Below are 22,826 nucleotides of genomic sequence, written 5' to 3'. Positions count from 1 at the left end.
AGAGAGAGGGGTTAATACAGTACAGACACACTGACTGGACACTACAGGACATTAACACTGCACTGAGAGAGAGGGGTTAATACAGTACAGACACACTGACTGGACACTCCAGTACATTAACACTGCACTGAGAGAGGGGTTAATACAGCACAGACACACTGACTGGACACTACAGGACATTAACACTGCACTGAGAGAGAGGGGTTAATACAGTCCAGACACACTGACTGGACACTACAGGACATTAACACTGCACTGAGAGAGAGGGGTTAATACAGTCCAGACACACTGACTGGACACTACAGGACATTAACACTGCACTGAGAGAGAGGGGTTAATACAGTCCAGACACACTGACTGGACACTACAGGACATTAACACTGCACTGAGAGAGAGGGGTTAATACAGTCCAGACACACTGGACACTCCAGTACATTAACACTGCACTGAGAGAGAGGGGTTAATACAGTCCATTAACACTGGACTGAGCGTCGCGGTCCCTTTAAGATGCAGGCAGGTCGGCTCCCTCCAGGTATTAAACGGGTCCGGGTGTGGTGGCGTAAACAGGAATTAAAAGGTTCAGCTCCACGGACTGGGCATGTGCGGACGGCACAGCGCTTCTCTACAAGACCGCAGAGAGAGAGGGAGGAGGGGGAGATTAAGCGCAGGGAGCCTAACTGCTGGTTTAATCCCCTCTGAGCCGATAGACTCAGAGGACCGGGGCCACCGACAGCGGAGAACCTCCATATTGCAGAGCCGTAACGTTTAAACCCAGTGAAACGTCACGACTCGCAAAAATAAATCAGGAGAAAAGTTCGAACGATCTTCCTGGGAAGAAGAAAGTTCTGAAAACTCCTGTCCTGTCTGGACTTAGTGCTTAAAATATTATAAATAACGGTTTTACTGTTTTTGGTCAGTCGGTAAGGAGAATTTTTCAACTTTAAAGATGAAAGACCGCCTGGACCAGCTCAAAGCGGTGAGTATAATTCCCTGTTTTTCAGTCTTTTCAAATTCACTGAGCTTTGTGTGCTGTATAATGAATCACACTGTTCCTACGGCAGTAACAACAGTTCTTATGTAATATTGATGTTCGACTGCATTGGAGTGACAGTGGATTTAATTTTAGATGATTAAACTGAGGGTTTCAAATATATGGATTGTCTCTTGAGAAATGTTAAACATCCAGCTTTTGTGTGTTTTATTGTTTATTTAAACAATCCAGATCCAGAGCCTGTCGGCGTATCCTCATCGGTATAACCGGTTTCACGTTAATCGATACTGGGTATCGGTCTCCTCAGAAACAAACAAGCGAGAGAGGGGATAACGCAGCGGGCCGTCCTTTGGGGTGCAGAAAAGCGTTTTTATTTATTAATCTTTTTTTATATATACATCGGCGCAGTGCAGACGATTATCACGGCTGTCGTGTCGTGTTCCGGGGTTTGGGACGGAGACGCTCAGTTGCTCAGCCTGTTTCTGGCGTGCCGGTGTGTTGAATTCCGAGTCTGCCGAGCCCCGGTGACACCTGTACGTCTGCGCCTGTCAGCTGGCCGGGAGACGGGGGAGGAGGAGGGGCGAAGGACCGATTAAGGAAGGACACAAGGCGGTCTGCAGTCGCTGGTGCTCAAGGACACTCTGATAGCTGCTGGTCTCTCGGCGCTCCCGCTCACACCCGGCCGGGCAACAGGCTGCGCGGCTCCCCGCACCCCGAGTCTCGGCCCCCCGCCCCCACTCCCTGTCTCCGGGCCGCCCCCGGCGCCGTTGCCCCATCTCGCTGCTTCTCCGCCGCTCTCTCGCCTCTCCCAGCCCCGCAGGTGCGCCTGTATGTAAAGCAACGCGCCGCCGCTTCCATACTGAACCCGCTGAGGGGTGTCGCGCTGGAACCGGCCGGTCTGCCTGGTGGGAGGAGTGTACTGGCTCACACACACACACGTAGTATCTGGCCCCCACGACGGGCGGAGAGGCAGACAGGAACGCGCCGGGGTCTGAGTGCTCTTCTGTTACAGCCCCCCTACTGCAACGGGATTATCCTGCTGTACTTGCGAAAGTCCACTTTGCAGCTGATCTTTGTCCATCTGGTCCGTTTGGTAGCCAGCAGTTTATTGATCGCAGGATTGTGTCCAGCTGTGTCTTGGAAAAAAGTCGGGGTATCGCCTTCAACAACAGGCCTGGGCAGCTTGTTCCACACTCCCACCACCCTTTGTGTACAGAAGAGCCTCCGGTTCTTAGTCCTAGATGCTCTTCCACATACTGCTGTTTCTGCCGGAGTCCTCAGGCTGGTGCTTCACTGTTCATTCCAAAGGGGTCTTCTGGGTTCAGTTTGTCAGAGTCGTGGAGGATTTTGAAGACTAAAGATATCCAGTTCCTTCAGCCTGCCAGTGTAGGACTTTCCTTCCACCCACAGCATGTCTCTGGTTGTCCTTCTCTAGTCTGGTTCCGGAGCCGCGGTGTCTTCTCATTAACAGAACCAGAATAGAACAATATTCTAAATGTGGTCGTACGTCCTAACAAGTTACACAGTTTGAACACAACACCCCTTGACTACGGATGTGGAGAACTTCACAATACTTAGTCTTTAGCTGTGTATCATAACTCTTCGTTTGTCTTTTTAACTGCTTCCTCACACTATTCAGAAGAATATTCACACCACAGCCTGTTTCACAAGTAGCCACTTCTAGCTGAGTGGTTCCCATTTTGTGTTTGTATTTTGTTGTTATAGATGCATGTAACTCTTTATCTGTAAATCCTACTTCCTTTGTAGCTACTACAGGGTTTGCAAGCCCTCTGATACATCTGATATACTATCTGTAAACATAAATAGTTGACTAAATATGCAGTTGTGTGCAAAACTCTGTTCACCCCCTGGTGAAGTCGTATGTTTTAGTGAATCCCTAAGTGAAAAGAAATTGACACGACCTCTGCGTGGTGCACACTTGAACATGATATATTTCTGCACAATTAGTATCTATTTACAGTTTTGTAGATTTTCCTAATAAAATAATATGGCGAATATGGCACGTGCACACATTTGGGCACCCTGTCTGTCCTTTGTAACATCCTGATTGGCCGAAATCACAGCTTTCAAACGTTTCCCGCTGCCAGAGAACAGTTTTTCTGTTCGAGCTTGTGGGGTTTCTCCCCTCTCTTCCTTGCCGAACGCTCCCAGGTCAGAAATACAGTAGTGTACAGTGGTATTTCTGAGCTGGGAGAGTGTTCCTGAACCCACTGCATGACTGAGATCCCCGCACAGATTTTAAAAACGATTCCAGTGTGGGGACTATGAAGGTCATTCCGAAAGCTTAATCTTTCGTTCCCGTAAGAACTCCGCGGCTGATTTTGAGGTATGTTGCAGACCAGTGTCCTGCTGAAATATCCTCTTCTCAACCTCACTTTCCTCGCTGCCTCTGGGACATGAGCTTCTAGGATCTGTTGGCACTGAGCTGGGTCCATTCTTCTTCCACTTGTTCGCTACTTCCTCTGCCCAGCTTAACGGCGGGCAAGGGGCTCTTTTCTCCAAAATCTTCACCTGTTTTTCTCCAAACGTTTCTTCTGCGCGTTGCGGCCAAAAAACCCAATTACCATTTTGACAGGCCGCAGCACTTTGTTCCAAAAGGTTACTGGTTTGTCAGGGTTTTGTTTTGCATACTTGAGACGTTGCCTTTCGTGATGAGGCTGTGGGAAGGTTTTTTTCTTCTTCTGTGCAAGCCACGCCGGTCTGTGGACCGGCTAGACCTTCCTGCCGGTCCTCTGCGGTGCTCTGTGGCTTCTGCCGGGCAGATCTGCCCAGTTTTCAAGCACATCTAGTGATCTGGGTCTTTCAGGTCTCCTGCCTCGACTGCAGTGGTTCCCTTTAACTTCCGTTCCTGAAAGGTGGGAAGGGTCTGCAGGATGCGTTTAGAGACTTTTCACAGCCCTCCCCCCCCCTCCGTTCTGGATAGACGGTTGGGTCGGGGGTCCGGATCCGGTCCCTGGTGGTCTCCCACGTGCGGGACTAAAGAGCCCACGCCCCCCCCGTCCTGTGTGCTGGGCCTCTCTCGTGGTTCTGATCCGAGGCTGCATGCGGGGTCGAAATCGAGCTCCCGCCAGCCGGGCGAGTCTCGGGAACAGCGCCAGACGCGGTTTGTCCGCTCCTCCGATGCCGAAGACCGGAGATTTGCATGCGCAAATTTGCCCAAACGATCAAAAGCCTCATCTGGCGAGATAACCCTGGTGGTTTTGTCCCGTCGGTCACGTCGCAGAGAGAGAGAGCGGTGCTTTCAGTGGGACCTTCACAGGATGTACGCATTAGGACACCGATTGCTGTGGGAACTGAAAGTTGACCAGAGAACTGTGATGAGACCCGCTACGAGTGTTCGGAATCCTCAAAGGCTTTGACAGTGAACAGTGAAACAGGAATCACGGGACACCGGTGGAAACCACCTGGAAGGTCTTCTAAAAATGGGAACGGGCGTCATTTCATTGTTGTTGAAGCCGGTACCCTGGTTTCTGTCAAGACACAGCTGGATGAGTTCCTGCAGTCAGGACAGGAGGCACCTCTTTACACAGAGGGCGGTGGGAGTGTGGAACAAGCTGCCCAGCCATGTTGTTAGAGCCGATACCCTGAATTCTTTCAAAAAACGGATAGATCAGATCACTTTATTGGCCATATACCATTTCTTATATTAGGGATTTGTGTTTTTCGCATTCCCCAGCTTGCTCTCCATGAGACACACAGACAGGGAGAGAAGTTGGGGTCAGAGCACAGGGTCAGTCATTTATATGGCGCCCCTGGAGCAGCTGGGGTTAAGGGCCTTGCTCAGGGGCCCAACAGAGTAGGATTCCTCTGACGGTCGCGGGATACAAACTGGCAACCATCCAGCCACAGGCACAGATCCTTAGCCACAGAGCCACATGAGATACTCAGATAAATTAACTACTGATTATCAAAGATGCTGGTTAGGAGGAGGCCATTTGGCCCATTTCTGATGTTAATTATGTTCTTAATCAAAGACCTGTCAATTGATTTATTGGAAATTGTTAAATTGTGCTTAAAGAAAATTGATTCAAAGTGAAAGGATTGAGTAATGTGCATACTGTACAGGGCTTGCTGGATGTGATTGGTCATGCCTGCATCCCTCCACTTAAGCTGAGTGTGACTGGTCATGCCTGCGCCCCTGCACTGGAGCTGAGTGTGATTGGTCATACCTGGGCCACTGCACTGGAGCTGTGTGTGATTGGTCATGCCTGCGCTCCTGCACTGGAGCTGTGTGTGATTGGTCATGCCTGCGCTCCTGCACTGGAGCTGTGTGTGACTGGTCATGCCTGCGCTACTGCACTGGAGCTGAGTGTGATTGGTCATGCCTGCGCTGCTGCTGCACTGGAGCTGAGTGTGATTGGTCATGCCTGCGCTCCTGCACTGGAGCTGAGTGTGATGGTCATACCTGGGCCACTGCACTGGAGCTGAGTGTGACTGGTCATGCATGCGCCCCTGCACTGGAGCTGAGTGTGACTGGTCATGCCTGCGCTCCTGCACCAGAGCTGAGTGTGATTGGTCATACCTGGGGCACTGCACTGGAGATGAGTGTGACTGGTAATGCCTGCGACCCTGCACTGGAGCTGTGTGAGATTGGTCATGCCTGCGTCCCTCCACTTAAGCTGAGTATGATTGGTCATGCCTGTGCCCCTGCTCTGGACTACACAAACCGAGTCACAGGACTCTAGACTCTTACAGTCCTGTGAGTGTACTGACACAGCCCAGTCACAGGCTCTAGACTCTTACAGTCCTGTGAGTGTACTGACACAGCCCAGTTACAGGCTCTAGACTCTTACAGTCCTGTGAGTGTACTGACACAGCCCAGTCACAGGCTCTAGACTCTTATAGACCTGTGAGTGTACTGACACAGCCCAGTCACAGGCTCTAGACTCTTACAGTCCTGTGAGTGTACTGACACAGCCCAGTCACAGGCTCTAGACTCTTACAGTCCTGTGAGTGTACTGACACAGCCCAGTCACAGGCTCTAGACTCTTACAGTCCTGTGAGTGTACTGACACAGTCCAGTCACAGGCTCTAGACTCTTATAGACCTGTGAGTGTACTGACACAGCCCAGTCACAGGCTCTAGACTCTTACAGTCCTGTGAGTGTACTGACACAGCCCAGTCACAGGCTCTAGACTCTTACAGTCCTGTGAGTGTACTGACACAGTCGTCACAGGCTCTAGACTCTTACAGTCCTGTGAGTGTACTGACACAGTCGTCACAGGCTCTAGACTCTTACAGTCCTGTGAGTGTACTGACACAGCCCAGTCACAGGCTCTAGACTCTTATAGTCCTGTGAGTGTACTGACACAGCCCAGTCACAGGCTCTAGACTCTTATAGTCCTGTGAGTGTACTGACACAGCCCAGTCACAGGCTCTAGACTCTTACAGTCCTGTGAGTGTACTGACACAGTCCAGTCACAGGCTCTAGACTCTTACAGTCCTGTGAGTGTACTGACACAGCCCAGTCACAGGCTCTAGACTCTTACAGTCCTGTGAGTGTACTGACACAGCCCAGTCACAGGGCTCTAGACTCTTATAGACCTGTGAGTGTACTGACACAGCCCAGTCACAGGCTCTAGACTCTTACAGTCCTGTGAGTGTACTGACACAGCCCAGTCACAGGCTCTAGACTCTTATAGTCCTGTGTGTGTACTGACACAGCCCAGTCACAGGCTCTAGACTCTTATAGACCTGTGAGTGTACTGACACAGCCCAGTCACAGGCTCTAGACTCTTACAGTCCTGTGAGTGTACTGACACAGCCCAGTCACAGGGCTCTAGACTCTTATAGTCCTGTGTGTGTACTGACACAGCCCAGTCACAGGCTCTAGACTCTTATAGTCCTGTGAGTGTACTGACACAGCCCAGTCACAGGCTCTAGACTCTTATAGTCCTGTGAGTGTACTGACACAGCCCAGTCACAGGGCTCTAGACTCTTATAGTCCTGTGAGTGTACTGACACACTCCAGTCACGGGCTCTAGACTCTTATAGTCCTGTGAGTGTACTGACACAGCCCAGTCACAGGCTCTAGACTCTTACAGTCCTGTGAGTGTACTGACACAGCCCAGTCAGAGGTTTTTTAAATGTGTTTTTAGCTGATTCTCAGCTGAGTCAGGCTGTTTCTCGCCGTCCCCCAGAGCCCCCGTCAGAGTAGTAAGATATCCGCACTTTGCTCTAACCCTGCTCTGAAACCACGGGACTCCTGTTACAGCCGCTCAGCTTGCTGACACGCACTGACGGCAGGCGCAGAGTGCGATCACAAGTCGCAGCTAACGAGGTTAAATAATTAGCCAGGGTGAGACCTGTGCTGGAGTCGGAGGAGCTCAGAGCCGATATGGCTGCACTTCTGCAGAGCGGTGGCTCTGTGGCTGAGGATCTGTGCCTGTGACTGGAAGGTTGCTGGTTCAAATCCCGCGGCCGGCAGAGGAATCCTACTCCGTTGGTCCCCTGAGCAAGGCCCTTAACCCCAACTGCTCCAGGGGCGCCGTATAAATGGCTGACCCTGCACTCTGACCCCAAGCTTCTCTCCCTGTCTGTGTGTCTGTGTCTCATGGAGAGCAGGCTGGGGTATGCGAAAAGACAAATTCCTAATGCAAGAAATTGTATAGGGCTAATAAAGCAACATTAACATTACACACAGGACAGCAGGTCCGCCCCGCCTGCACTTCCCACCTCCAGCCACTGGGGGCAGTGCAGTGCACTCCGATGACCGCTTGCTGAAGGCATTCAGCCTTCCCGCTTGTTCCGATTTATATGACAAAATCTGATCAGCAAATTCTGCAAGATTTGCTTGTGGGCTTCCGACAGCCGGGGACTTGTGAACGGTGGTGGGGTCTGTATCCCGTGCCTGATTTAGCTACATAACGTGGGAACAGGGACTTTGGCTGATTGCCCAAGGTTATCCCAGCTCAGCTGTCTACGCTGTCTGGTTTTGTACTGTGTACGGCAACAGACTGTTCCTAACCCATCATCAGAATGTTTTTATGTGTGGTTGCCGTATGCAGTTTTATGCTCTTTGATGCTCTCCAAGAACCGAGGCCTGGTGCTGTTCTTGAAGTTGGGGGTGAGAAGCTCTGGCTTGATGTACCAGAGCGCCTGTCTGTCTGAGAAGGCGCCCCGGCTGGTGTCTTGATCGAGCCGTCCTGGGAGTCACATGGCCCCCGAATCCGCCCCGCTTTAACACCAGCGGGACGTGTGAGGAATATCGGGGCACCTGAGCGCACAGCACCCACAGAGCTCCTACCCCGAGGCTCTCTCAGTCATCGTTGACTCTGGCTTCTCCAGGTTTCGTTTGCCACAACCCCAGACTCGGTTGTCTCGGGAGGAGGGGGAGGTAGAGATGTGTCGCTGTGAGCCTGGTGTAACACCATACTCACTGCAGTACTTCCTGTCTCTGGGTGAGCTGATATTCCGCCCTCTATTCATATATCAGTGAATACAGGCTCAGGAGAACGGACTGTTTCATTGCTCAGTGCTTTATTAACGTCATCATGTGTGATGACACCCGTTGCTCTATCTGTGTCTGGAGCGGATCAGACTGCTGCAGGAGGAGGCTGCCTTGAGTAACGCTGTCTGTGTTCATGTGTCTCCTGCAGACGTGTGACACGGATGACGTGGACGAGGTGGAGATCTCTGTCGACAATGCAGCTTTCATGGATGAGTTCTTCACTCAGGTGAGAGCGGGCCACCGTCCCATCGCTGTCTGGACTGAGGGGTGCCGTTGTCTCTGACGCTCAAACCCCGTTGGGCGGGTCTGCTCCAGTGTCCCTCCCCCTGGGGGGCGGGTCTGCTCCAGTGTCCCTCCCCCTGGGGGGCGGGTCTGCTCCAGTGTCCCTCCCCCTGGGGGGCGGGTCTGCTCCGGTGTCCCTCCCCCTGGGGGGCCGGGTCTGCTCCAGTGTCCCTCCCCCTGGGGGCCGGGTCTGCTCCAGTGTCCCCCCCCCCCCCCTGGGGGGCGGGTCTGCTCCGGTGTCCCTCCCCCTGGGGGGCCGGGTCTGCTCCAGTGTCCCTCCCCCTGGGGGGCGGGTCTGCTCCAGTGTCCCTCCCCCGGGGGGGCCGGGTCTGCTCCAGGGTCCCTCCAACTGGGGGGCGGGTCTGCTCCAGTGTCCCTCCCCCTGGGGGGGGCGGGTCTGCTACAGTGTCACACCCATTGTGGCGGATGTGCTACAGTGGAGCAAGGGTGTTTGTGTTACCTGATCCCTAGAGCCGCCGCCTGGTCAAAAGAAGCTGGGACAGTGTGATCAGTGCGTTGAGAGGCTGAGCACAGGGGTAACAGTGCAGGATGGCCCTCTCCCTCCTTGAACTCCCAGTGTACCCCCTGGGGTGTGGTCAGACTGCGTCAGCCGGAGCTAATGAAGATGGCAAAGAGATCCGAGCGTTGCGTTTGGAGAGGCGCGTCCAGTGTCTGTGCTCAGAGTGCTGTGTGCCATCTGTTCCAGATCGAGGAGATTCGTTCCAGCATCGACAAGATAGATGAGAATGTGGCCGAAGTGAAGAAGCTGTACTCCGTCATCCTGTCCGCACCCACTACAGACCAGAGTGCGTCCTGCTCTCTACTGGATACATCTGTCTCTCTGTCTCTGGTCCCCTGCTCCCTTCTCTCGCTGACACTGACCCTAGGCACGCCCCTGTCACTGTCACTGAGCACGCCCCTCTCACTGTCACTGTCACTGAGCACGCCCCTCTCACTGTCACTGACCCTGGGCACGACCCTCTCACTAACACTGACCCTGGGCACGACCCTCTCACTAACACTGACCCTGTGCACGCCCCTCTCACTAACACTGACCCTGGGCACGACCCTCTCACTAACACTGACCCTGGGCACGTCCCTCTCACTGTCACTGTCACTGACCCTGGGCACGACCCTCTCACTAACACTGACCCTGGGCATGTCCCTCTCACTAACACTGACCCTGGGCACGACCCTCTCACTGTCACTGACCCTGGGCACGCCCCTCTCACTGTCACTGACCCTGGGCACGCCCCTCTCACTGTTACTGTCACTGACCCTGGGCACGCCCCTCTAGCTGACACTGACACACTGATCCTGGGCACGCCCCTCTCGCTGTCACTGTCAATGGGCACGCCCCTCTCACTGTCACTGTCACTGGGCACTCCCCTCTCGTTCACACTGTCCCTGGGCACATGAGGATTTAACACCCTTTCTTCTGTTCTTTTTACTGCAGAAACCAAAGATGACTTGGAAACTCTGACCAATGACATCAAGAAGATGGCAAACAGTGTTCGCAACAAACTAAAAAGTTAGTATTTCAGACTTGGAAATAAGATGACTTACACTGCCACACTGATGGGCACTCACAGGACTGTAAGAGTCTAGAGCCTGTGACTGGGCTGTGTCAGTACACTCACAGGACTGTAAGAGTCTAGAGCCTGTGACTGGGCTGTGTCAGTACACTCACAGGACTGTAAGAGTCTAGAGCCTGTGACTGGGCTGTGTCAGTACACTCACAGGACTGTAAGAGTCTAGAGCCTGTGACTGGGCTGTGTCAGTACACTCACAAGACTATAAGAGTCTAGAGCTTGTGACTGGGCTGTGTCAGTACACTCACAGGACTGTAAGAGTCTAGAGCCTGTGACTGGGCTGTGTCAGTACACTCACAGGACTGTAAGAGTCTAGAGCTTGTGACTGGGCTGTGTCAGTACACTCACAGGACTGTAAGAGTCTAGAGCCTGTGACTGGGCTGTGTCAGTACACTCACAGGACTGTAAGAGTCTAGAGCCTGTGACTGGGCTGTGTCAGTACACTCACAGGACTGTAAGAGTCTAGAGCCTGTGACTGGGCTGTGTCAGTACACTCACAGGACTGTAAGAGTCTAGAGCCTGTGACTGGGCTGTGTCAGTACACTCACAAGACTATAAGAGTCTAGAGCTTGTGACTGGGCTGTGTCAGTACACTCACAGGACTGTAAGAGTCTAGAGCCTGTGACTGGGCTGTGTCAGTACACTCACAGGACTGTAAGAGTCTAGAGCCTGTGACTGGGCTGTGTCAGTACACTCACAGGACTGTAAGAGTCTAGAGCCTGTGACTGGGCTGTGTCAGTACACTCACAGGTCTATAAGAGTCTAGAGCCTGTGACTGGGCTGTGTCAGTACACTCACAGGACTGTAAGAGTCTAGAGCCTGTGACTGGGCTGTGTCAGTACACTCACAGGACTGTAAGAGTCTAGAGCCTGTGACTGGGCTGTGTCAGTACACTCACAGGTCTATAAGAGTCTAGAACCTGTGACTGACTACTACTTTTGCACACAAGGGAGGGCATAGAATATGTAATGAATTATCGAATTTTTGCCTATTTTTCGTTTTAACCAGGTATTGAACGGAACATAGAGCAGGATGAGGAACGGTCTTCTGCAGACCTGCGGATACGGAAATCTCAGGTATAATATAACAGATCAATCACTGTTAATCTCTCTCTCAGTGCAGTGTTAATGTCCTGGAGTGTCCAGTCAGTGTGTCTGGACTGTATTAACCCCTCTCTCTCAGTGCAGTGTTAATGTACTGTAGTGTCCAGTCAGTGTGTCTGGACTGTATTAACCCCTCTCTCTCAGTGCAGTGTTAATGTACTGTAGTGTCCAGTCAGTGTGTCTGGACTGTATTAACCCCTCTCTCTCAGTGTAGTGTTAATGTACTGGAGTGTCCAGTCAGTGTGTCTGGACTGTATTAACCCCTCTCTCTCAGTGCAGTGTTAATGTCCTGTAGTGTCCAGTCAGTGTGTCTGGACTGTATTAACTATTTTGTCTTTCTCTTCCACCAGCACTCGGTCCTCTCCAGGAAGTTTGTAGAGGTCATGACAAAGTACAATGAAGCACAGGTGGATTTCAGGGAGAGGAGTAAAGGACGTATCCAAAGACAGCTGGAGATCAGTGAGTTTGTGCCTCACCCTCTCGTGTCCACCACATGTACCATGTGTCACCTGTGTGTCTCTACATATCTCTGTGCTGTATCTCGTGTCTCTTTGTGTCTCTGTGCTGTACCACATGTGTCTCTCTGTGTCTCTCTGTGTCTCTGTGCTGTATCTCGTGTCTCTTTGTGTCTCTGTGCTGTACCACATGTGTCTCTCTGTGTCTGTGTCTCTGTGTGTTTCTTTGTGTCTCTGTTCTGCATCTCGTGTCTCTCTGTGTCTCTGTGTGTTTCTTTGTGTCTCTGTTCTGCATCTCGTGTCTCTCTGTGTCTCTGTGTGTTTCTTTGTGTCTCTGTTCTGTATCTCGTGTCTCTCTGTGTCTCTGTGTGTTTCTTTGTGTCTCTGTTCTGTATCTCGTGTCTCTCTGTGTCTCTGTGCTGTACCACATGTGTCTCTCTGTGTCTCTCTGTGTCTCTCTGTGTCTCTGTGTGTTTCTTTGTGTCTCTGTTCTGTATCTCGTGTCTCTCTGTGTCTCTGTGCTGTACCACATGTGTCTCTCTGTGTCTCTCTGTGTCTCTCTGTGTCTCTCTGTGTCTCTGTGTGTTTCTTTGTGTCTCTGTTCTGTATCTCGTGTCTCTCTGTGTCTTTGTGCTGTACCACATGTGTCTCTCTGTGTCTCTCTGTGTCTCTCTGTGTCTCTCTGTGTCTCTGTGTGTCTCTGTGCTGTATCTCGTGTCTCTCTGTGTCTCTGTGCTGTACCACATGTGTCTCTCTGTGTCTCTGTATGTCTCTGTGTGTCTCTGTGCTGCTGCTTATTCGCTATCTCTCTCCCCTCCAGCTGGTAAGAACACGACAGATGAGGAGCTGGAGGAAATGCTGGAGAGTGGGAACCCAGCTATCTTCACTGCAGGGGTAATGTGTCCCTCTGCCTGGCGCTCTCTCGGAGCGGTGTCTGGACTGCAGTGTGCTAACACTCTCCTGCCTCTGTCCAGATCATAGACTCCAGCATCTCAAAGCAGGCCCTCAGTGAGATCGAGTCCCGGCACAAGGACATCGTGAGACTGGAGAGCAGCATCAAAGAGCTGCACGACATGTTTGTGGACATTGCAATGCTGGTGGAGAACCAGGTACGGTCTGTCTGTGTCTCTGCTGTTGCAGTACTGGGTACCTGTCTGTGCGTCGTCCTCTGTCTGTGTCTCTGCTGTTGCAGTACTGGGTACCTGTCTGTGTGTCGTCCTCTGTCTGTGTCTCTGCTGTTGCAGTACTGGGTACCTGTCTGTGTGTCGTCCTCTGTCTGTGTCTCTCCTGTTGCAGTACAAGGGTCCCTGTCTGTGCGTCGTCCTCTGTCTGTGTTTCTGCTGTTGCAGTACTGGGTACCTGTCTGTGTCTCTCTGTTGTTGGATTGGCATGGGATAATGTGTTTCTTTACTGTATGTCTCGAAGTAGCTTTTCATCTATGTCCATATAGACCTCATTGTAAAGAATTATTTTAACCAGTGTTTTCCTTCACTTGTTAAATGCTTTCTGGGGAAAGTTAGGATTAAGGTAAGGATCCGTGTTCTTCTGCATGTCGGTACCTGTGTATGGGAAGTGTCTGTTGGTCTGTGTGCGTGTTAGTGCACTAATGGAGTAAGAAAGACCGTAGAACATGTCTGGCATAAGTCCGTGGAGGCAGTGAGACAAGTTTGTGTCGGTCCAGCGTAGCTGTGTGTCTGACAGAGTATTTCTGCTTCTCTTTCAGGGAGAGATAGTTGATAATATAGAAGCCCAAGTGTCTAAGACAGTGGATCATATCGCAGTGGCAAAAACTGAGACCAAGAAAGCTGTAAAATACCAGAGCCGATCACGGAAGGTACTGTACTCACCCTGTACAGTGTGACAGCGTACTGAACACAGCACCACACTATACAGCATACGCACACACACCGGACTCACTGTCCCCGAGTGTGACACACTATACAGCACACACACTGGACTCACTGTAAGTGTGACACACTGTTCAGCACACACACACACACACACACACACACACACACACACACAGACACACACTGGACTCACTGTAAGTGTGACACACTGTTCAGCGCGCACACACACACACACTGGACTCACTGTCCCTAAGTGTGACACACTGTACAATGTGCAAATACACACACACACACACACACACACACACACAGGACTCACTCTCCCCAAGTGTGACACACTGTACAATGTGCAAATACACACACACACTGGACTCACAGTCCCTAAGTGTGACACACTGTACAATGCGCAAACACACACACACACACACACACACACACACACACACACACACTGGACTCACTGTCCCCGAGTGTGACACACTTTCTTTTTTCACTGTCTTTCCTTCCATCCTTCCGTCGCCCCCCTCGGTCTCTCTCTCTTTGTCCTGTCTCTGTCTCTGTCCGATCCTGTCCCGCCTGTCCTGGACGGCACCGGCTCTCTTCCTCTCTTCCTGTCCGGTTTCCCCCTCTCTCTTCCTGTCTCCCCCCGCCCCCCCGCCCCCGTCAGGGCGGCATGATCGACAGGATCGAGAGTAACATGGACCAGTCAGTGGGCTTCGTCGAGCGCGCCGTCGCCGACACTAAGAAAGCCGTCAAGTTTCAAAGCGAGGCTCGCCGGGTGAGTCGCGTCACAGTACCCCCCTGGACCCCGGAATACCTACCCCCCGCCACCCCAAATGCCTTGGTCCCCACATTCCCTGCGCCCGCTTCCTCTGAGCGACGGATGGATCGGGTCGAGACTGTGATGCAGGGCCACGTGCCAACCGGCGAAATGTTCCGGGTTCGACTGAGGCATCGAGAGACTGGCACTGTGTAATTGGAGTCCCTGCGCGGCTCGAACGCAAACATGGGGAAAAGGGGGAGCAAGCCTAGTTCTGTGGTACCCCAAACCACTGCAGTTGGTCTCGCCTGCTCCTGGTGTCACCCCGCTCCTGAACCCTGCCCCCGAGCCTGCCTGCCTGCGTGGAGCTGGGGTTCCAGGCTTTTCCCTGACTTCCCCTTCCTGGACATCCCAGGCCAGTCTCGCACCCGCGTCGGGCTGTGAGCCCATCCCTCCTCAACCCTCAACCCTCAACCCTCACTCACCCTCACCCTCACATTTGTCCTCAGATTCACCCTCACCCTTGCCCTTCCTGTTCTGCCACACTATGGTGGCAGCAGACGCGGCACCTCCTCCTCTCCTGCCTCCTCTCAGCTGCGTCACCACAGGGTGGCGCTGTTCGGCTGTAAAAAGCATCTTGGACGTCGTGGAACGTAAAGCCATTGAAACACCATCAGTGTGCCAACTGTGCTGTCTTGTGTTGCATGCCTTGAATTCTCCCAGAAAACCCCCCAAAACACACCAGAAGTGACCTCAGACCCCCTTCCCCCCAGAGGAAAGACTCCTGCCACATAAAACTGCGCCTCTTGGCTCAAGACCTCCAGACGGCCTGACCCGCTGTGTCCCAGCACCAGGACACTGCCAGCACCCCTCTCCCTGTCCCTCTGTCTGCTGCTCCTTTTCTCTGAACTGGTTCTCCTCAAACGTCAGCCTGTCCTCTCCCTGTAGCCCTGCCCTTGCTGTGTCCATGTGAGTTACACACAGGAGTGACTGTGTGCGCAGTGTGTGTGTCAGCATGTGTGCGGCAGTGTGTGGATCTTCAGTTAATACTAAAACCACAGCCCTCTGTATGCAGGCCCGCTCTGCCTTGGGGCCCGGACCTGCGCAGCCGCAGGGGCCCGCTCTGCCTTGGGGCCCGGACCTGCGCAGCCGCAGGGGCCCGCTCTGCCTTGGGGCCCGGACCTGCACAGCCGCAGGGGCCCGCTCTGCCTTGGGGCCCGGACCTGCGCAGCCGCAGGGGCCCGCACTGCCTTGGGGCCCGGACCTGCGCAGTCGCACTGCTCGGTAGTGGTCACACAGGCCTGTGAGGCTCCACACTACAGCAGAGAAGCCAGCAGGCAGCTACATCTCCTGCAAAGCAGCCAGACACCCACAGATCCTTTCCCCATTGAAAGGGAGAAAGAGATCTCTGTCATATAGTAACAGTACTGGAATATTAGTGCCACAGTGACTCCGCTCAGAAGCTCCCTGATCAGCGCTGTGTCTCTGGCTGTCCTCCTCAGAAAGTGGTGATTATAGTGGCAATAGCCCTGGTGTGTCTGGCAGTCCTTGCGCTCATCATCGGACTGTCGGTGGGACTCACTCGCAAATGAGACTTCAGTCTGTGAGTAAAGACACTGAGCACTGTTACACTGGGGCAGCTGAGAGAGAGGAGTTAATACAGTACAGACGCACTGACTGGACATGAATTAAAACACTAGTCTACAATCTCTGTGCTGTGCCTGTTGTCTCCTCTCTCACGGTCTCTCCTCGGCTGGAACAGGGTGACTGGGTGTGTGGTTTCAAGCTGGTGTCAAGCTGGGGACGTACCTGGTGAGAGGGCTCTGTGTGGTTTAATGGGTGTCTTCCTGGTCTCTGCTTCTCATTGGGATCTTGTTTGGAGTTTGGATTGGTGGTGATGGAGAAGTCTGAGGAACAGCAGGCTGGAGCATGCTGCAAAAGCATTGTTAATGCCTTGTTAGTACAGTGTAGTATAGCTCAGTGAAATTGGGGTGAAATCACAGTACAGTACAGTAAAGCCCAGTGAGATTGGGGTGAAATCACAAAGCACAGTGCACTAGTGCCCAGTGAGATTGAGGTGACATCTCAGTGCAGTGCACTAGTGTCCAGTGAGATTGGGGTGCAATCACAGTACAGTGCACTAGTGCCCAGTGAGATTGGGGTGCAATCACAGTACAGTGCACTAGTGCCCAGTGAGATTGGGGTGCAATCACAGTACAGTGCACTAGTGCCAAGAGAGATTGGGGTGAAATCTCAGTGCAGTAAAGCCCAGTGAGATTGGGGTGAAATCACAGTACAGTGCAGTAGAGCCCAGTGAGACTGGGGTGAAATCACAGTACAATGCAGTAGAGCCCAGTGAGATTGGGGTGAAATCACAGTACAGTGCACTATTCCCCAGTGAGATTGGGGTGAAATCTCAGTGCAGTGCACTAGTGCCCAGTGAGATTAGGGTGAAATCACAGTACAGTGTAGTTCAGGTGGGTAGCTGCGTCAGCATGCGTAGGCTACAAGGAAACAAGTAATAGGTTTATTCCATGCTGAAAAGAGAAGAGAGAAAACGCAATGTTGACACCTGAAGAAGGCTTCACAGCCGAAACGTTGCGTTTTCTCTCTTCTCTTTTCGGCATGGAATAAACCTATTACTTGATCCTTTTTAGTACTAACAGTCTCTGTTCAGAGGTACCGGTCAGTTTTTGGGCTGCACTCATGAGACAGACTGCAGGTCTCAGTTGTAGTGCTTCTTTCTTCTGCAGATGATCAGTTTGGCCTCTTTGCTGCGACACACCCAGAAACGTGTGTCTTCCCTTCACCCGACACTGGGCAGGCGCTGTCTGCGCTCTGGGGGCTGCGGACCCTCAGTGACCCAGCCCTCGTTACGTAATTACTGAATGACTGATATTGTGTCTCTTTCCTCCCCAGAAAGTCATCATTCTAAGTGTGGTCTGCACAGTCCTAGTTTTGGTCATCCTGGCAATTGTTCTGGGAACAACCATTAAGTGACAAGAAGGCTGAAACCTTGCATCCTACAAATCCCTCCTATCATCCCTTGTTCCTAACCTCCCTGTTCCCTGTGCAACTGTTGGCCTTCCTGACCCCGGCGCCCACCAATCAGACGAAGACAACTGGGTGGGAACTTCCTGTTTTCTGTTGTGGCTCCTCCCATTCTGTGGAGCTCCGCCCATGCACTCCTGAGATGGACACGCCCACTGAGGAGAGCGAGAGGGAGATGGACAGACAGAGCCAGACCATGGAGACAGACAGTGTGAAGGCTCTCTCTTCCTCGCTCTCACTCATCCTGCTGCTCGCCACGTCTTGCCACACTAAGTCAGCCGGGCAGGGCCTCCTGGGCTTGTCTCCATCCTGCTCGTCCCTCTGATGACGTTTGCTCCCGTCTACCAGTTGAGGACCTGTGCCCACTCACCCTTTCTGCCTCACGTCCTGTCTGACTTGGCCGGTCCCCTTCTGCAGAGTGAGCCCCTTCCCTCCTCTTTCTCCTGCTCTGAGGTTTCCCTGTATCCAGCTCCCAATCCGGGCCTGGGGCTGAGCCAATCAGAATGCCCCCGACTGTGCCCCACTCACTTCACCAGATTCTACCACTGAGACCGCGCTGATTATCACAGAGGGGAGAGCATGTGACTTTCAGATTTGATTTGACAGTAATTTTTTGTTATTGTTCTCAATCTTTAAACATTTTAACTGAAGGAATAAAGAGATTTTATATTTTGTGTTTTATGCAGTTGGGGTTCAGTGGGTAATTTCTCTCAGTCTGTCTCTGTTCCTCTCTTCCTCCCTCTCCTGTTAATCCTTCTCTTCCTCCTCCTCCTCCTCAGTCCGTCCTCCATTCCTCCCCCTACCTCCTCCCTCACCAGGATCATGCGACAAGGCTGCATGGCAGGGTCACATGACAGGTTCCTGGGTCAGGGTCATGTGACTAGGCCCTACAGCCAGAGCACTTGTCAAGGTCATGCGCCAAGGTCATGTCAGGGTCATGTGCCATCATCCTCATGGGGCGCACCTGTTCTGTGTGCGCTGGCGTGGCAGAGATCACAGATGGCACTCGCTCTCCCCAGCCCCGCAGACTGGTCTCTTCCATCAGTCCAGCGGCCAGCTGCCAGAGGCCCAGAGGTCTTTAACCTCACCTGCGTCCAGCGCTGCTCCCCAGTTAAAGACTCTATCACGCCGTTAAAAACATGAGGCCCAGGCGCCATGGTGCTCAGCATCTCTGCTGCTGGGAGGGGTCTCCTCAGTCTCCAGTGCCCTGTGAGCAAGTCTCCCTGCTCACCTGCTTCAGCCCTGCAGCCTCCTGACTGCAGCTCTGTTTTCACACCTTGTTGGGCGAGGAGTCTTGGAGACTTTACTATTACCACCGCTACTGTGTTTGAGATTGCCGGCACACAGGAGCGGTTACAGACGACGGGAGGCCATTCAGCCCCACCTGCGTGGCTGCGACAGTACCGAGTAGTTAGCAGAGGGGGGCCATGGTGCTGTGGTAGTCGGCATCGCTGCCTCACAGCTCTGGATCCCTGGGATCAATTCCCAACACATGCTGGTAGGTGAATTGGATTCTGGGAAAACTGGCCCTGGCGTGAGTGTGTGCATGTCTGTGTCTGTCTGTGCCCTGCGATGGGCTGGCGTCCCGTCCAGGGTGTGCCCTGCCGTGTGTCTGTTGCATGCTGGGATAGGCTCCGGACCCCTGCAACCTTGTATTGGATAAAGCAGTTGGAAACAGCTGGTTAGTTCGTTTTAACTGGTGTTTAGCTGGTGTCCCCTTGAGGTAGCTGACTCTTTAGCTGCTGTGGTGGTCTGTCCAGCTGTAAGAACGGGGGCACTTGTCGGCCGCTCTGGATAAACACGTTCCCCCTACCAGTTCGTCACAGGTTGAAATATAACGTTTTGAGAAAGCACAGAAGGTTGAAATGGACCAGCTGGCACATGCCTGCTCCCGGGAGGCTGTGTGGGAAAGATGAGTATCCTCAGAGTCTTTGGTCCAGACCTGGCGAGTAGATCTGCTGAAAGCACCAGCCTTCCAGATGGCCGGGGAGCCAGCAGCTTTGACACCAGACGGGCTGCTTTCGCCTGAAGGGCTGGAGGGGCCTCAGCCTGTCCCACCTCCAGTCTGCTCACTGACTTCAGCCTGCAGGCTCCCTTTGGCCGCGCTGTGGCGGAGCAGGTTGATGTTAGTTGGGCCATCGCCCCCTGGTGGCTGTACTGTAGTGTTGCGTCCTACCTTGTGAAAGCCTCCTGTGCTGTTTCCATCTCTCTATTTCTCCTGTCGTTTTTTTTCTTTTCTGGCTCCCACCTGCAGAAGAAGATCATGATCATGGTCTGCTGTCTCATCCTGGCCATCATCCTGGCCTCCACACTGGGCAGCATGTTCACATAGACAGGTGAGTGTCCACAGGGGACAGTATTAGACCAGCAGCTAGTTCACAGCTCAGCAGGTGTGACCCTGGTCCGTACCTGGATGGGAGACTCCTGGGAAAGCTGAGGTTGCTGCTGGAAGAGGTGTTAGCGGGACCAGTAGGGGGCGCTGACCTGGCAGTCTTTGTGGGTCCTAATGCCCCAGTATAATGATGGGGGAAAAAAAGGCATCGTTCTTCGGATGAGACGTAGAACCGAGGCTGTGAGTGTGCATTGAGTGGAGTGTCCAGAAAAGTGCTAAATAAATGTAAGGAATTATTATTAATTATTACACAATTTGTTAACACAGACAGGTGATGTGAGAATCAATATGTAAGAGTCTTGTGAGACAGTTGAGCTGTCAAAGGCATGGGTTAGTTTCAGGATGTTAACCTGTGTGACAAATCACCAGGGCATTTCCAAGGTAAAAGCTTAACTGGCATTACACTTGCCAATATCCTGTTCCTCCAAACTCAGACTGAATTAATTTGCAGCTGACCTGTGCCCCAAGAGTGAGCTCTCTTCATTTTCTCAGCCTCGGAGTGGGTACCCTGTCATTAGTTTTTAATCTGTTAAATTATGTATCATGTGTTAACTCCCCTCATCTCTGTGTTAGAAAAATAGATTGTGCAATTACTAAAAAGTAAGAAAGTAAGAATGAGGTAACTTTTACTCCATCTGAATTAGTTGTTGCAATTTGTTGTCATTATAGCAGTGATCTCAAGGGGTCAATTTTTTAAAAATAATAAATAACTGGGATATGTTACCCCGGCTTCAGATCCACACCTTTCTGATTTGCAACCTGTGGGGAATTCCCCTACACCAAAGGGCCAGGCCTCCTATCACTGGAGAATTGAGCATTACCAAGGGCTCTTGTGAGTGAGGTCATTTCCTGTGACAGTAACTGTCTCTGTGCTGGAAGAGTCATATGACAAAAAAAAACCCCACCAGAGTGTCAGAGTGTCCTCCTTGTCATTAGGATTAGGAAGCTGTTGGCTGATCCTGTTGGTGACTGTTCTGGTCTAGCAGCAGGGTCTCCTGGGAGATGTTGTTCATTTTTTGCAGCTGCCACGTCCACATGCGTTTGTAGCCTGAGGATGGCGATGATGATGATGAAGAGTGAAGCGGCGGTGGTGTCTGTCACTCTAACTCCCGGCTGTTGCTGTTTTACAGGGGTACAGAGAGGCCTCTGGGCTCCAGGGGGCACTGCGCTGGCCCATCGCTAGGAATCGTCCTGACTGTTCGTCTGTCTGTCTGTTTGGCTGTAGACAGCACTGGGTCTCCCCATCTCTCTCTGCCTCCAGGTCCCCCTCTCTCCGGGTCTGTCCCAGTCCACAAGGGGGCTCAGAGGAGAGAGAGGAGTGAGGATGATGGCACACATCTTGCAACATAGTACTACTACTGCCATTGATAATAATAATAATTATTATAATAATAAAAATATTAATAAAGTCGGGTTCCAGCAGGGCTCCTAGTGCTGGTCCTGCTGAGCCAACTGTCACCTGAGATCACCTTTTAACCACCGCATTACATGAGACTTAGAAACTCACAGAGTAGAAAGGAACTGTAAATGTGAGAATGAGGCAGGTGATTTATCCAGGCCAGAATGAAGAGCAGGAGGTGTGTGGGCCTACAGAAGCAGGAGTGGGGACCCCTGGGCAAGATCAGTGATTCTCAGTCCTGGTCCGGGATCTTAGTGTTAATCACAGTTTGATTTCTTTCATTTTTTAATTCGTGGCCTGTTTCTTAAAATTGCGTTTAGCTCTGAATACATGAGAAGAGGCACCTGTCGCCCTCACTGTGGGCGTGTCTCACACAGTGTCCCTCCCATTGTAGGCGTATCCAATACAGTGTCACCCCCACTGTGGGCGTGTCTGATATGATGTCACTCCCAGTGTGGGCGTGTCTGATACAGTGCCATTCCCACTGTGGGCGTGTCTGATACAGTGTCACTCCTATGAGGGAACAGGTAAAGATTTATTCCATGCTGAAAGGAAAAGAAAAGCCGTTCAATATTTTGGCTGTGGATCCTTTTTCCTTCTTCTTCACACCTGAGAAAGGCTCCACGGCTGACATGGTCCTTCTTAAATTGACTTAACGTTGACTGCATGAATTTCAGATTGCAAAAGCTGCTCGAAATAATCCAACAATCAGATCAGTTCCTGGCGGCTGTTATCCCTGGTGATTTCGGGCCACAGCTGGCATGAAACTAGCAGAGGCAGGGGTCCCCAGGACCACCACTGAGAACCTCTTGTGCAGAGAGTGAGATACAGCGCCCCCTGCTGTCTAACCCACAGAATGCGGCTCATCAGTATTTGTGTGCAGGTGAAGTGATCGTTACTGGTTGTAGCACGGTGGTGGTGATCTTCAGTTTCCCCTCTGTGCCTGGACAGAGAGAGGGGGGTTCCCGCTGGCCATCATCCGGATTCGGGACTGGCGCAGTCTGTCGGCGTTGTTGTAGTTGTTTCTCTGTGTGTCCGTGTTTGAATATCGAGTTGTTGCTGGTTCTGGGTTTATTGACTAACTGAATCCTCTCGGTCTGTGTGTGTCCCTCTGGTGAACCTGGCCATCAGGCAGCTGCTGGCTGTCTCCCTTTCCCTCTCTCATCTGCTCTCTCTCCACTCCTCTTCCCTCTCACAGTCTCCCGCCCTCCCTCTCACACAACCCTGCTGTGATGTAACAGTTTTTTATCAAGCATCATTAAACCCTGTGGACAAAGACACTGGCTCTCCGTGTGTGATTGTGAGACAGATCAAGACCAGTTACAGATGTGAGGAGCCCATCCAGCCCGTTCGCTAGTCAGTAGTGTGTTGAGCTGAGGATCATCCAGCTGTTTCTTGAAAGAAACCAGGGTATCGGCTTCAATATCAGGGTTGGGCAGTTTGTTCCACACTCCCACCACTCTTGGTGTAAAGAGCTTCC

The 22,826-nt window shown here is 52.2% G+C and overlaps 1 protein-coding gene across 7 annotated transcripts; it reads left to right on the top strand.

Moving 5' to 3' along the window:
• The first annotated feature begins 559 nt into the window (after positions 1-559).
• Positions 560-21,790, top strand: stx3b (syntaxin 3b). Of its 7 annotated transcripts, XM_069191365.1 has the most exons (12): positions 564-976; positions 8,611-8,688; positions 9,451-9,550; positions 10,201-10,275; positions 11,345-11,412; positions 11,790-11,898; positions 12,715-12,788; positions 12,869-13,003; positions 13,618-13,728; positions 14,412-14,522; positions 19,810-19,891; positions 21,078-21,790. In XM_069191365.1, the coding sequence occupies exons 1-11, from the start codon at positions 947-949 to the stop codon at positions 19,885-19,887; spliced, it is 969 nt and encodes a 322-aa protein (XP_069047466.1). In that variant the 5' UTR covers positions 564-946; the 3' UTR covers positions 19,888-19,891; positions 21,078-21,790. The 7 variants fall into 7 exon arrangements, 6 of the variants coding, with proteins under 6 accessions (XP_069047466.1, XP_069047465.1, XP_069047470.1 ...); XM_069191364.1 differs by lacking the exons at positions 19,810-19,891; positions 21,078-21,790 and adding an exon at positions 17,424-18,236 and having other exon boundaries at positions 565-976; XM_069191369.1 differs by lacking the exon at positions 13,618-13,728 and having other exon boundaries at positions 566-976.
• Positions 21,791-22,826: the final 1,036 nt, after the last annotated feature.

The sequence above is a fragment of the Lepisosteus oculatus genome, chromosome 6 (genome assembly GCF_040954835.1).
Source record: "Lepisosteus oculatus isolate fLepOcu1 chromosome 6, fLepOcu1.hap2, whole genome shotgun sequence".
NCBI lineage: Eukaryota > Metazoa > Chordata > Actinopteri > Semionotiformes > Lepisosteidae > Lepisosteus > Lepisosteus oculatus.
This window is presented reverse-complemented; position numbering and strand designations above follow the sequence as displayed.